This window comes from Sphaeramia orbicularis, chromosome 12, assembly GCF_902148855.1.
Source record: "Sphaeramia orbicularis chromosome 12, fSphaOr1.1, whole genome shotgun sequence".
In the NCBI taxonomy this organism is placed as follows: Eukaryota; Metazoa; Chordata; class Actinopteri; order Kurtiformes; family Apogonidae; genus Sphaeramia; species Sphaeramia orbicularis.
Window position 1 is genome coordinate 37266973 of NC_043968.1, and position 14537 is coordinate 37281509.

Below are 14537 nucleotides of genomic sequence, written 5' to 3' on the forward strand. Positions count from 1 at the left end.
TGGAACACGGAAGTGACTGAGTCAGAAACTGGGCCGAGTCTGTGCCGTATTTTTTTTTCTCCGTAAAGGACTGTAACAACATTTCACGCTGTTTTAAGATTCGGAGCTCAGCGAAGACACGGACTGCTACGGCTGTTAATGACGGAATTATGAAAATGTCCTCAAGGCGCTTCTGTGTGTCGACGCTGCTGAAATGTTTCCTAATCTGCGTCACTTTGTTTAGCGACCTGAGCAGTGGAGTGTTTGCCAAATCATACCGAAGACCAAACATTGTTTTGATTCTCACCGACGACCTGGACGTCGCTATTGGGGGTCTGGTCAGTAACTTTGGTCGTTATATGTGTCATAAGAGTTGTGACATTATGCGTTCAGCCTTAATATATTGCAGTGATGGGTCTTAACTTGACGTGTAGTCCAGTGTGATCAAGCTGACTGCCCACATTCCTGGTCAGACACATCATTTAGGCATCTTACACAGTCAGCAGCCACTTATCACTTGGTCCAGTCTGTTTTCACAACCCTCAATAAAACCTTCAAAACCATTTATGCTTTTTAAACATAAGTTATTATTGCAGAATCCATCCAATTTTAAGGTCTAATGTAATATCAAAATATGAATTGTTCAGTAGTATTCAAGATCCAATGATTGAAATCGTTGTAATTCGATACATATATCTTCATCATATGTCTAAACATCAAAATATTTTCAGCACAGTAATATTTTGTGGTCTTTTAAAAAGGAATATTTGCAGAAACAGTGTATACAGTGGGACACAATGCCATAACATGTCATCAGATGTCATGACATAACATTTGAATATTATATATATATATATATATATATATATATATATATATATATATATATATATATATAAACAGTAGTTGATTAATATTAATGCAGATTATAGTCTCTTCCAGTTTAAAATGTTGTCAGTTTTTCTATGCACATACAGCTATGGATCTATTGATTAGATGTTTCACAACAATCCTTCAGCTTTGATAATTTTGTCAGAAATTCATTGAGATGGTTAAATAATTGCAGCAGTTTATAATAGATATGACTTTGCAGGGCATTCCATTAGTCTTGTATAGAAACATTAAATATGGTTCAAATTGAATTGCTAAATTTGACATGAGATGATCAGAAACATTTTTGAACCACTATTATCATGTGCATCAGCTACAATTACAAGGTAAAGACCATCTAAAGCAATTCATAACTTAACCAAGAGAAGAGATTTGCATGATTGAAAGACAGTCATTGTGGTGCTTTACGAAGAGGGGCACAGAAAGACTCATTACTTGGACTTGGAATCAGTGAAACAGCTGTTTATTACAGCTTCCAGAAAAAATGGTTTGGTTCCATCAACATGCTCAAAGGAGGCAGAAAATACAATTCAACAAGAAGTCACAAGGATAGAATATCCATTTTCAAAGCTGTATCTGGTATGTTGCCTGACTACTTATTGCAGAATCTTACAAGGAACTGTTGAGAATGTGGGCTTTTACTGTAAAGGTTTTCAGATTGAGCCTTGAAAGTTTCTGCTAAAAAAAGAAAAAAAAAATCACTTACTTATAAGAACTGTTGATGTCATATTCTGTGGATCAAGCCACTTTCCGCATGTAATGCTGGATATTTGTAAATTTAACAACTATGTGTCATTTTTTTCAGAGTCCCCTGAACAAAACAAAAAAACTAATAGGAGATGCAGGGATATCCTTTACAAATGCAGTAAGTATCATTAAATATTATTCACCCACATCCTCTCATATTTGTTCTTATTATGTCTAATCCCGCATCATTTTTTGGGGGGCTGAAAGATGATATTTTCTTAATATTTTTTGTTTTCTTTAATATTTTCATTATAAATATATGCTTGTTAATGTAGTCAAAATGCTTTATAAAGTCTCTAACATTTTGCGTCTTAAAAATTAGTCATTTTCCTGTGTTCATTTTTCTGCTCTACCCAAGTTTGTTGCCAGCCCTCTGTGCTGCCCAAGTCGAGCCAGCATCCTGACGGGTAAATACCCCCACAATCACCGTGTCATCAACAACACCATAGAAGGAAACTGCAGCAGTAAAGCCTGGCAGAAGAGTGAGGAAGGCCAAACATTTCCTGCTCTGCTGAAGGCCTACGCTGGCTACCAGACCTTTTTCGCTGGGAAATACCTCAACCAGGTGAGCCACAGTTGGACTCTGTATTTGTGAACTCAACTTTCATTGGTTTTCAATGACTGTGCAAGCAGCTGTTTTTTTTCCTATAAAACACTGCGGTTATCTGAGAAATGAAGGAAGTTAAAAATGATTGCACTACTGATAGGAGTGTTTTGTCTTCATTTGCTAATTTCACATCAAAAGGAGAGTCAATTCCTTTTTACTAAATTGCACTGTACATTTTTCACTGTTAGGCTTTTGTCTAAAAAGACAGGAAAAGATAAAGGTCTTTGTCTTTCTATGTGTACATGTCATTGTAAACCTTTTTGACGTCACTGTTTGTGCATTTCAGTATGGGCACTCTGACGCTGGTGGGGTGGAGCACGTTCCTCCAGGCTGGAGCTACTGGGTTGGACTGGTAAGACCAACAACCTAATTTTTAACCTAGTGACATCCTTTCAGAGTGGCTTTTTCTTGAGGGTAACTTGAATCCAGTTTACCTTATAAGTTTTATTTAGTCATGTAACTAATCACTGCAGAAAGAGCCAGACTAATAAAGCAGCTGCAGTAGTAGTCTAAGCAGTGCGGACCAGGTTATCGTCATGGTTATTGACTGAATAAACACTGGTGCACAGACTGGTCTCATGACCTTGCAGCATATCGTATCACAAATCAGCAAGCAGGTTCTGCCTTGTCAGGAAGTCTGTCGATGTATATAGGGTCCTGTGAAATGCCTTGCTATGTACCACATATACAAAAACTAAACAGACATTGGACATACTTTTGTGTAAATAAACAGTAGAATATATCTTCCAAGGCACACTGTTTTCATATCCTAATTAGCATATTAGTATGTAATTTTAGACACTGCCAGAGACATATTCTTCTAAGTGTCGTACTCTAATCTGTCCCACTGGACTTGCTTACCCAGGATATATGGACATTTGCCAAGAGGAAGCAAAATGATGCAAAGAAAGAGAATGTTATTATTTTGTTATAATAAGCATATGGTTTGTTTGTTTGTTTGTTTTTTACTGAAAATTACATATATTCATGAATCCTTTAAATATATTTTAATCAGTAACTGTAATTTAATTACATATTTCATCTCAATAACTCTGTTTATGCTTTAACACTGGATTCTGTAAAGTTACACTGAAACAAATATCACCTACAGTGAAAGCCACTTCTAGGTCAACTTTTGTAAGACATTATTGCATTAGATTGAATCATAGTTTGAGCAAGTGGGCACTGTATGGGGGAAGCAAACGTAGAGAATCCTCATGTTTATTTGGAGTCATGTATGAACTCAGGTGATATTAGTGGCATAAGCAACACATCTGAAATGGCTCTGAAAACAGATCTGCTGGTGGTGTAATACTTGTGTAAGAGAACACAATATTGTAATTAAACATATATCTAAAGCATCATTTCACTCTGAAAAAAATTTGAGCTCCATTGAAGCTTTTTAACAAAAAGCACAGTGGAAAAGCACTCTACAACCAAGGAGATTAATATGAGACTAACTTATGAAACCCTTGAGAAGTCATAAAAGTTTAAATTCATGTTCTGCTGAAATGGTCAACATAGAATATAAACCTAGAAAATGTCCACCCCGTAAAATACAAGTTTTTCTTGCAACATATTAACACTATGCATAATTTTTCAGGAGAAGAACTCAAAATACTACAACTACACTCTGTCAGTGAACGGGAAGGCTCAGAAACATGGAGCCAATTACAGCAAAGATTATCTGACAGACGTCCTGGTGAGAACTGTACAACTCCTTCCATCTCTTATTATTGTACAGACTTTAGTTTGAACATGCATTAGTTGATATCACTTAAAACACTGATCAAGCCATTCATTACTTTTACATACAGAGCTACATAATCATTTACATTTTTTATGTCTGTTCATTTTAAGTGATTTTTATTTCGTTAAAAATTCAGTTTTATATTTGACTGTTTGCTCTCTCGCTGTCAGGCCAACATGTCTCTGGACTTCCTTCAGTATAAATCCAATTACCAGCCATTCTTCATGATGGTGTCTGTCCCAGCCCCCCACTCACCCTGGACAGCAGCCCCCCAGTACCAGGACAAGTTCAACACCACCAAGGCGCCCAGAGACCCCAACTTCAACATCCATGGGAAGGTAGGCCGCTACTCTGCTGAATCCAAGTGGCAGTCACGTTAAGAAGTTTTTAAAGTATGCCTTATGCTTTAAGTTGCTGTAACTTCAGCCTCAGTAAAGCTTGAATCTTTGAAAAATGCTTTTATTCATCTCTCGTTAGGACAAACACTGGTTAATCCGACAGGCTAAAACCCCCATGACCAACTCCTCTGTCCAGTTTCTGGATGATGCCTTCAGGAAACGGTCAGTGTTTTCAACTCTTTTATGTTACTCTCTTGTCTTTTGTAAGTATCATAGACGTTTGTGGAAATTAAGGTGTAAAATACAGCATCTATTAAGGTATTTGGGCCACTTTCATTATATTGTGGCTAGTTGTTGACAAATGATTAACAAGATGATATGTGTTGATGTGTTTCACTGAGTGAATTAACCCTGTAAACGCCAGTTGCATTAATACACATAAACTGACCAGAGAAGTTGAGCGTCTTTGTTCTGTTTCACCAGAAAATACTGTGTTTGGTACCGAGCTTAGGAGACACTTAAACCATACCATCTGTCTCAGTATTGTATTATATATTTATAATTTCACTTAAAATCAACCAGTGAGTGTTTCTGCTTCTTTTACTTGAATTATATTAAGATATAGGTACAGCTTTCCATGTCAACCTATTCTATCTCTTTGTGTTTCTTAAAATCAGATTAACATCATTGCGCTTTCATTGTGTTTGTTTTTCTGACCTGTAGGTGGCGCACTCTACTGTCTGTGGATGACCTAGTGGAGAAAATAGTGACAAGATTAGAGGTTAGAGGTGAACTCGACAACACCTACATCTTCTTTACCTCTGACAACGGTTACCATACAGGTAAATGCACAGGTATTTTCATATTTTTTTGGGGGGGGGGGGTAGTTGTGGGTCAGGACGTTGACCAGGTTGTCCTCACACAGGAAGGTTGATGGTTCAATCCCAGTCCACATGGGGATGTTTTTTGAGTATGACACTTATGTTGCTCCTAACGGCTGTTTCACTGGTGTGTGAATATAAAACACTCAAGTATCAATGCACTGTAAAATGCAATTCCATTAATTTTCTCCAATTAAAGCAAATCCAGATTGTATTGTCCACTATTTGTGAAGTAGTGTTGAGTGTTTGTAGCTTTGTAACCCTTTTATTCTCACCTCCAGGTCAGTTTTCTCTTCCTCTGGATAAAAGGCAGCTTTATGAGTTTGATATCAGAGTTCCTCTTATGGTCAGAGGCCCAAACATCAAGCCCAACCAGACCAGTCAGGTGCACACATATCTTTGTTTACCTAAACCTAAATCTTCCTGAAGTAGACCTGTGTTGTGATGCTCCTCTGCTTCAGCTCTGTGTCTCCCTGCAGTCTTAGTCTAACTGAAGTTGATGAATTCCTGTTGTCAGGTGCTGGTGGCCAACGTTGACCTCGGTCCAACAGTCCTGGACATTGCCGGGTACAGTGTCAACAAGACTCAGATGGATGGCATGTCCTTCCTGCCCATAATGGTTAGAAGACCTTTACTTTTCAATCTAATAAACTAGTGCAAGTCAGGATTAATGAGTTTTGGATCTGAACAACAACTGGACAACAGTTCCCTTCTCCATTCTGCTTCTTATCATCCTATGTCACCATATTCAAATAAAAAAAACCCTTATAATCAATAATAATCAAATTAACTGTCCAAACTGGTAATATAGTGAAAAGAAAATAGTTACCGCTTCAAATCTCTAACAAAATCAGCAAGGAACCCATCCATTATGACCTGAAATCAAGTTACGCAGTTACATTTGTTGACTCCTGTTTCCACCAGGAGGGGAAGATGAACAGCAGCAGCTGGAGGACAGACATCCTGGTGGAGTATGAAGGAGAAGGAAGTAATGTGTCTGACCCTGCCTGTCCTCTGCTGGGACCCGGCGTATCGGTACAAAACATTATTCCACTACGCACAGATTCAGTCCAGTATATATTACACACCAAGTTTCTAGTAAAACATAAACACAACATAACACATGAATATGTAAAACACAGCATTTGGCACATGAACATTTATAACACCACAAATCTAGGGCTGCACGATATTGGAAAAAAAATGACATTGCGATTTTTTTTTTTTTTCTAACCCTGCAGTATATATTGCGATATGAAAAAAATACTCAGGAGGATATAACAGCTGTGTGGTGCCGTCATAAATGGTCAAATGAATTAGTTGTGTTACCCCTTGTGGCAACAGGTGCAAGGCACTGTCGACACAGAACAGGTGTTTCAATATTATCCTTCTTGTAGCCAAAATAATTCCGGATAACTGACCTTGCTTTTCTTTTTGGCACCAAGTCTTCGTTTTCGGTGATTTTCTCTTGTTCGCTGCTCATTTTTCAATGTTGTTACCAGTGACTCACTCCCTGTGCAGGGGCGTGGTCTGCTTCAGCAAACAGATTAAGACTGAATGTAATTGGTGGATCGCTGCGCGCAGTGTGTGTCAGGTACACTTGAAATTAGATGAGAACACGTTGAGTTCATTTACTTCCAACATTGCAGGACCTGCGATGTAACTATTGTGCACACGTACATTGTACTGACGATGCTCAAACAATATATCGTGCAGCTCTACACAAATCTGTCTCATAATCAAAGCTAAAGGAAGTTCAACAAAATATGTGTGTAAGCACATGTATGTATTTGTGTTTTTTGGTCAGGCTGTGTACATTGAATAACTTAAGTGTAATAATTCCCCAAAAGCAAAGGTTCTGCTCACTTTTTGTGTGTAATTTGTAATTAAATGAATTACATATACATCTTTCCTCTCCAGGAGTGTTTCCCAGACTGTGTGTGTGAAGACTCCTACAACAACACTTATGCCTGTGTCCGCACTGTCGCCCCATCAGCCAACCTACAGTACTGTGAGTTTGACGATAATGAGGTATGGGAACTAGTGGCTTCACTTTGGCATCACATTTGTTTTAGCTTGTAAAGATTGTAAATGAAGGCAAACGACAAAACCAATTAACAGTATAATGCGGATGTGCCTGTAGGTATTTGTAGAAGTCTATAACGTAACAGCAGATCCCTATCAGCTGACCAACATCGCAAAGACCATCGAACAGGAAGTGCTGGAGAAGATGAACCGTCGGCTGATGATGCTGCAGTCCTGCTCTGGACAGTCGTGTCGGACACCCGGGGTGTATGATTCAAGGTTTGTTCAGTGTTCCCATGTCTGTATGTTCATTTTAGTATCTGCGACTGTTTTAGGAGGGGCTCTGTTTATCATCTGTACTTTATTCATACATGTATGTAAAGGTTTCCTGTTCAGATCAGACTCATTTGGCTGTTAAGCATTAAACAGGTTCGAAGTGGTCATGAAATAGGCATTAAAATCTGTTCTAAATAGTCTGAAAAAGGTCTTGAATTTAACCTGTAGAAACCTGTAGGAACCCTGAAAAGGTTTCCTGTTCATATTACACTCATTTGGCTGTTAAGCATTAAACAGGTTCTAAGTATTGGATAGAGCCTCCTATAAAGCTACAGGGTTAAGTATAGTATTTCATATTGCCTCCTATGTTCAAAATTGTTTTGTTTTTTTCTTGGAAAAAACATTAAATTTGCATTAAAGAGTTTGATAGAAAACACAACCAAGCCTCTAAATGTTGTACTACATTTGCTTTAAAAGAGAGCAGGGAAATAAGTGGGTAAACTAAACATTACATTTTTAAGAATGTATAAAATAAATTGATTGTTTTTGCAGTTTCCAACACAAATATTGCCTATTTTTTCCAGGTATAAATTCAATCCACATCAGATGTTTATCGGCCACAGCTGGCGGCTCAACAGACTCCGGCAAACAATGAAATAAGACAAACAGATGAATCATGAAGAGGATGGAGTCACAGAGGAAGAAGGGCTGTACTGTGTGTTGACTTCAGCCTTCCCTGCTGTTGTTGCCTTGTTTTTTGGCCTCCTGAGCCAGTCTGTGGAGGGAGACAGGATCAGGTAGGGCCATATTTTGGGGAAAAAGGGGGCCATTTTGTTGTCGTCCAGACTGAGAAGAGGCCTCTCTGAGTGGAAACTACACTTTTAGGCCTTGTTGTTTGTTTCCTGAAACAGTGAGGTGTCAAGGGCCAAACAAACTATGTATTAAAATCCAGTATTATTTTTGCAAGTGTTTGGCCGCATATGACATCAGTTACAACCCTGGTTACAACTAAAAATAAAATGTCTAAATGGGTCATTTTAGTTCTTGGCAAAGGATATTATTCATTATAAATCTAATTTACATATGAACACATGGTGCCTAAGTGTTTTTTGTTTTGGGAGCATTAAATGACCATCAACAGACACCAAATAAGTATCACTTACAATACATGACTAGGTCTGTCAAATCCTAATGATACTCACAGGAAAAACACTGCTCCAGTAGGTCTGAGGTGAGAAAATCTTCTGGAATTTTCAATTATTTTTATGTAAAGGGCCCTTTTTGTTTTCCCCTTTACTTTAAATTATTGCTTGTCAATGAGTTTATTTAATCAAGTGTCAGAGCTGCAGAGGGAAACATTAACTGGACAGTAAATAGTGCCTGAAATGGAGGCGTCAACCAATATTTAACATGAAATCCTCCAACCCATTACACATTTTATACATTGGATGATGCACCGGCAAAACAACAACCCAGGCCACAGCATCAAAATTAAACTGGTTTATTCAAAGTAGTTTCAGACTGACTGTATGTCTAACAGTTAAAGAACATTTTTGTAAACAGACATTAAACTGAATTACAGCTCATTTCTGGTGCTGCAGACTCTAAAACAATGAGCAGAAATCATAAGTTGGTTTATCTTTTACATTCTAAAGCATGACTTTGTCTTTTTAACTGAAACATTTTATTGTTTCCATTAATGACTCCTTTGGATTTTAATTTGGTTTTTATTGATTGTCAACAGGTTAAATGAAAACTAAACCTAACTTTCAACATTGTGAGCGTTTGATTACAGAATACGCAAATGTTGGATATATTTTTAATTTATGAAGGTTGTAATCGCTATTGTTGTCTTTTTTACAGTGGCCCTCAGAGATCAATGTCATACACTACAGTACTGACAAAATACTGTCAATTTTACAACCACATGAACACAAACACACACCTTCATGTCACCTGTTGTTTTAACAGACTTCTGACAAACACAAAATTAAAATGATGGAGGGCATGGTAGGAAATACAGCAGCTGCAGCACTAATGCCAAAGTGTAGATCAGCGATAAAGACTTAAATCATAAAGTTTTCAGATGCCATTTCTTTAATTATTAAGCGTTGATGCTGGAAAATTATACAGGGTTTCAGATATTCACTAATGTGCATATCACATTTAATGAAGATTAAGTATGCGGTGGTGAGTTCTACCATCATACATGAGTTACAGGAAACACTCAGATGAACACATGAACCACAAACAATGGCAACAATACACACACACGTACATGTTTTTATCCCATTCTTGGATCTCATGGAACTGTCATGTGCTTCTTGTAGCATCTGCTGTGTTTTATTTATTTTTATTATTATTTTACAGTGTTCTCATATTTATAATGTGGCTTCTTTTAATTTGTGTCTTGTCTGTCTGCATGTTTCCTCTCTTGTCCATTGATCTCTCAGGGCCACTGCACTTTTTACTGTCATCCTTTTCCTCTAGAATTTCAAGAGACAGAAGTAAAAACTGACACTAGAGCCTCATTAGAGGAAAACCAAGTCATAAAGCATCTCCTTTTCCACAGTAGGATTTAATTCAACTCAAATATATTAATCATGCTTATCTTTTATTTTCACAGCTGTTATTTTTTCTGAACACACAATCTTGCATATCTGGTTTTATGCTCCAGCCCATAAGGCTCAGATACAAACTGAAAGATTTAACTTGCTTTAACTGTATTTATGCTAACATTGCAAACTGTGTATATTTTTGTACACTTTACTGTTTTTCTGTGTCTGTTTCCATATTACAATTTTAAGACTGAAGCTGCCTAGAACTGATATTTTCTAATGTTTGGTCAAATCTGTGGAGATTATTAACAACTAACCAAAGTTTTATGTTGACTATAGGAAAAGGTGATGTTTAACTCTCTGTGTAACATTTGTTGTCCAAGACTCAGTTGTTTTTAGTGTTAATTTAATCTCAAGCTTTTTTTTTCCTTCTTTTGGGCAGAAAACCAATCTGTTTCTTGTGAATCCAGATTTCCTGGTTATTAATGTTACTACTGTTGGATAATACAGCTCTGTCTTCCTCTGTAGTCAGTTTGTGGAGTCAGAACTGGACTGATTGAAAGTTTCATGCAACAACACGGAGGTTTAAGTCGTGTGGTGAAATATCACAGGACTCCACATTCACTATGTGATTATTTTTCCTTGTAAGACTGAACACTTTGTTTCATTTCACTGATGCACTTTCCATCCTGTCAGAACTGTTTTGCTGTTTTGGCATCTTTAGTTTATTTTTCTGAATAGTTTTGTTGATGTATTTTTGGCTCGTGTTTTTGTCCAAATAAAGAAATTATCAATCTATCAATATACCCTGCATCCTGTTTGCTTCATTTAAATGCTTCTCTAACATGCATCAGAAAAAAAAATAGATATTAAAGCCCTGTTTTAATTTATGTAAAGTTCATTAAAACAGTCAAATACAAACATCCATGTTTGATACTGGACTTAATTTTTTAAAACTATTTTAACATTTTACCTCCTTCCATGACTTACCTTATTTTGTCATGTACACAGTTCAGGCTCTGGGAATTGGAAAAGAAACTCAACCCCAAGTCAGTGACTACATTTGCATGCACTGAATATTCTGGTTTTAATTCTTAAAATGACAAATTCCCAATGAGCTGTTTACTCATGAAAATGAATTTTCCACCCATATTCCTGTTCTCATGCTGCTCTGCATCCCCTTTAAGACTTCTGCTGTTCAAAGATGTACAGATATTCTATGTGAACTCAGTGTCTATGTTTTGTTCCTTCAAACACCTTCTGGAAAAGTCATATTTATTTTTAGGGGCCTTATGTATTTCTTATATATAAGCCACATGTATCCAACTGATCATTTGCTTATATGTCAGACAACAAGCCACACACTTTGGAACATGTTCAATAGATTATGAAATGCATGAATAAAAAGTAGTTCTATACTGTACATTGACTAATCAGTTTTTAATGTAGTTCCAGTCAAAACAAATTCAAGTTTTCGGGTAGTGAAAAGTACATCTACAATTTGCATATACAAAAAAAGTATAAAGAGGAATAAACATATGATCTTTCAACAGGATTACACAAAAACTCCTGCACCAACTGACTGTTAACCCTAAAAGACCCTAAACAGTTGCTGTCCACCAAAACATCTACTGATCTAAAATGTTGTGTCATTTGCACTGCTAGTCCTCTAAATACATTGAAAGGATTCTGGTAAAATGCAGTTTCTAAGGTTTTCACTGGCATCAGATCTGAACTAACTGATCCATCGGTGGCTGAACCTGAATGTGGAAACACGGTCATGTTCTGTAACATTAATTCACCAATAAAATCCATGGAGTTTGACAAATGACAGTTGTTTTGTGTTCAATGAATGAAACATTAACCTGAAAAAGTCACTTTTTCTTCAGTTTTCTCCATTTCGATATAATAACCTTTGAATTTGATGAGCTTTTATCAACGTGATCAGCAAATATAACTAAAATGTGGTTTTCACTCACAAATACAGAAGATAAACTAATAGACAGTGATAAATCAGTAAATTTAAATAAAGAGAAAAATCACAGAAAAAGTTTTGTCTTTAAGGGTTGATTGAATGGTAAGGAACGGAGCACACACTGTACAAATCGATGAAATTAATCCAGAAGAAGGAGCAGAGTCTAGAGTTTTTTATTCACTTTTACTAACAATGTGAACTAAGGCCTCGGTATATACTCTACTGACTTTCTAGTTAGAATGGAAAATGATGAGCCCATACACGCTACAACACTGTTATAAAAAGATAATATCATCTGAAATTATAGATGTGTGGTCTTCCTTCCAGCTCTGGATTAAAATCAGCTTCACAACTATAGTGTGATATAATGTAATGTAACTTCAGTTCAGTTTTTCTAGTTTCCCCAAGCTTATTTTTCGATACTGAAAAAAAAAGAAAAAGGGTCTAAAGATTCATGATACTGCGGAAATTTAATACAGTTTATAGTGAATTGAATAAAACAAGTTCTTGTCAGCTTCTTATCGTTCTTTAAATCTGTTTGACACAAAGCATACAGAGACAGTTCACTATTTTTGGAGATATTATGTGGATTTTCCTTTTCAAGTCACTATTGGCTGACTGGAGAGCGATGAAAAGAAGACTGCCACAACCTCTGCATATAATTTCTGTTCTTCATATGCATCTTATTTTATCTCTGCTGCATTTGGCAAGTTATTACTCACTGTACATAAAATTAAAATGACTTCATGTGACTTCGATAATTCCAATAATCTTCTCAGTACTTCATCAAGGCGGGTTCAATTTACTGTTGTTTTAAAACACTAAAATCCTTTAAAATCAATTCCATTTCATTTCCATGTCACCGCTGTATGTTATCATAGTTAGTGTTTTACTTTCAGTGCTTGAACAGAGAATGACCTGAAATCACCTCCACTCATTGATCTAGATGTGGACACTGACTGACCACCATAATGTGTTTGTGTCAACCACAGATCTTCTCAGAGTATCGTAGCTCTCAACACAAACTGTCCAGAGTCAAAATGAAAGCTCCTACATGTAGTCCAGTCTTCATCAGCTCTCCCACGGTCCCTCCACCACGGCCAGGAACGGCAGGTCGGTGCTGCCCAGGTAAGTCCTCCCTCGGTGCTGAAAGACGTCGCTGATGGCCCATGTGAGCCGACCTTCTGGGTCATGGAGGGTTCCCAGAAGCTCCCCGTTCAACGCCAGTTCCAGGACCAGAGCGTAGCGTGGCAGTAGGGCGTTGTACCAGCTGAGAGGAATCACCTAGAAACACAGACACAGTTCAATCACACTTAAACTGATCACTGCTCCTGGTTTGCACCTCTGTGTTCACACTGGGAATACATTTAGGCAATTACTGGCATTAAAAACTTTCAGTAAATATATTTATGAATAAATATGGAGCTGTCATTGCATATTTTTAACTCCTTTAACAACCATCCATTAATCTGCCAATTACACTGTTGCCTGATAAAACTATTTTTACCTCTTCTCATGAAATTATTTTGACAATGTGATTTATTCTTGATAAAGTGTAACTGGGACTCAGTGTGTAATCATTGTACCTGGTCAAAAGTGATTATTGATGTGTATAAATAGGAATAAAAAGAGGAATGTGTCTGAAAACAGGATTATTCTAACTATACAGGTAACAGGGTATTTCTGTGACTGAAAATTTTGTTTATTAAAAAAAGATAAAATGCCTGTTTTCTTTCTTCAAAGAAAAGTAACATACATACTTGAGCATCTCCAATCTGCAAATGTTCTAAGTCAATAATTTTGTAAATTTTTACACATTTTTGGGCATCTTTACTTGAAGACCTTGTTGCAGGTTTGAAGATTATCCTTATCATTTGGGTTATTTTAACAGCACAATTACAATGAAGGTGGTAAACAATTGTAATAAAGATAAATATAAAATTTTTATCTGATCAGACTTCAGAAAAAGGGAAATATCTGACTGGTATGTGAAAAAAATCTGAAAAAAAAAAAGTTTTTTTTTGTTTTTACAAAATAGTCACATATATGAGCAAGATCAATTTAAATTAACTTTATATTTAATAGACACTGTGATTTTTATTCCTGTCCTTTTAATTACATATCTGGATTTTTTGAGGGCTTCTCTCAAAGAGAATTTGGTTGTGTAGGAATGTGCAATGACAATAAAAAGAATCTACCTACTGTGTCCCGTCAGAGTTCACTGAGAGTTCAGTCCTACTCATCAGACACTCTGTAGGTGAAACAAAACTCTGCAATAAGTGTGTGTGTGTGTGTGTGTGTGTGTGTGTGTGTGTGTGTGTGTGTGTGTGACTAATGGGTCCTGCCCCTGTCCCGTCAGATTTCACACCATCCAGTTTCTGTGCAGCCTGTTATTGTCTGCTGACTGACACACAAAATAAATGTGAAACCACTCATTTTGACGCTTGAAACATGGAAAACATTTAGTTTAACAACCAATACAGCTCAGAGTAATTTTATTTAATACTAAA

At 36.7% G+C, this 14537-nt stretch overlaps 2 protein-coding genes across 2 annotated transcripts in view; one reads left to right on the forward strand and one right to left on the reverse strand.

The window, feature by feature from the left end:
- Positions 1–10850, forward strand: gnsa (glucosamine (N-acetyl)-6-sulfatase a). The gene is made up of 14 exons (XM_030149896.1): positions 1–317; positions 1676–1735; positions 1976–2182; positions 2511–2576; positions 3828–3926; positions 4145–4312; positions 4452–4534; positions 5036–5154; positions 5475–5578; positions 5711–5812; positions 6118–6228; positions 7114–7224; positions 7337–7497; positions 8079–10850. The coding sequence occupies exons 1-14, from the start codon at positions 150–152 to the stop codon at positions 8152–8154; spliced, it is 1635 nt and encodes a 544-aa protein (XP_030005756.1). The 5' UTR covers positions 1–149; the 3' UTR covers positions 8155–10850.
- LOC115430025 (adipocyte plasma membrane-associated protein) overlaps positions 10079–14537 on the reverse strand; it is an 18107-nt gene continuing 13648 nt past the window's right edge. Inside the window, exon 9 of the mRNA XM_030149897.1 lies at positions 10079–13311. Within this exon, the coding sequence (XP_030005757.1) occupies positions 13099–13311 (213 nt within the window). The 3' untranslated portion in view covers positions 10079–13098. The remainder of the gene's footprint in view (positions 13312–14537) is intronic.

Excerpts from the sequence above, each read along its gene's own strand:
- gnsa (XM_030149896.1), top strand. The coding sequence starts at position 150 with ATGAAAATGTCCTCAAGGCGCTTCTGTGTGTCGACGCTGCTGAAATGT. Across the intron at positions 2,183-2,510 it reads CTGGGAAATACCTCAACCAG|TATGGGCACTCTGACGCTGG; the intron begins GTGAGCCACAGT and ends TGTGCATTTCAG. Across the intron at positions 4,313-4,451 it reads ACTTCAACATCCATGGGAAG|GACAAACACTGGTTAATCCG; the intron begins GTAGGCCGCTAC and ends ATCTCTCGTTAG.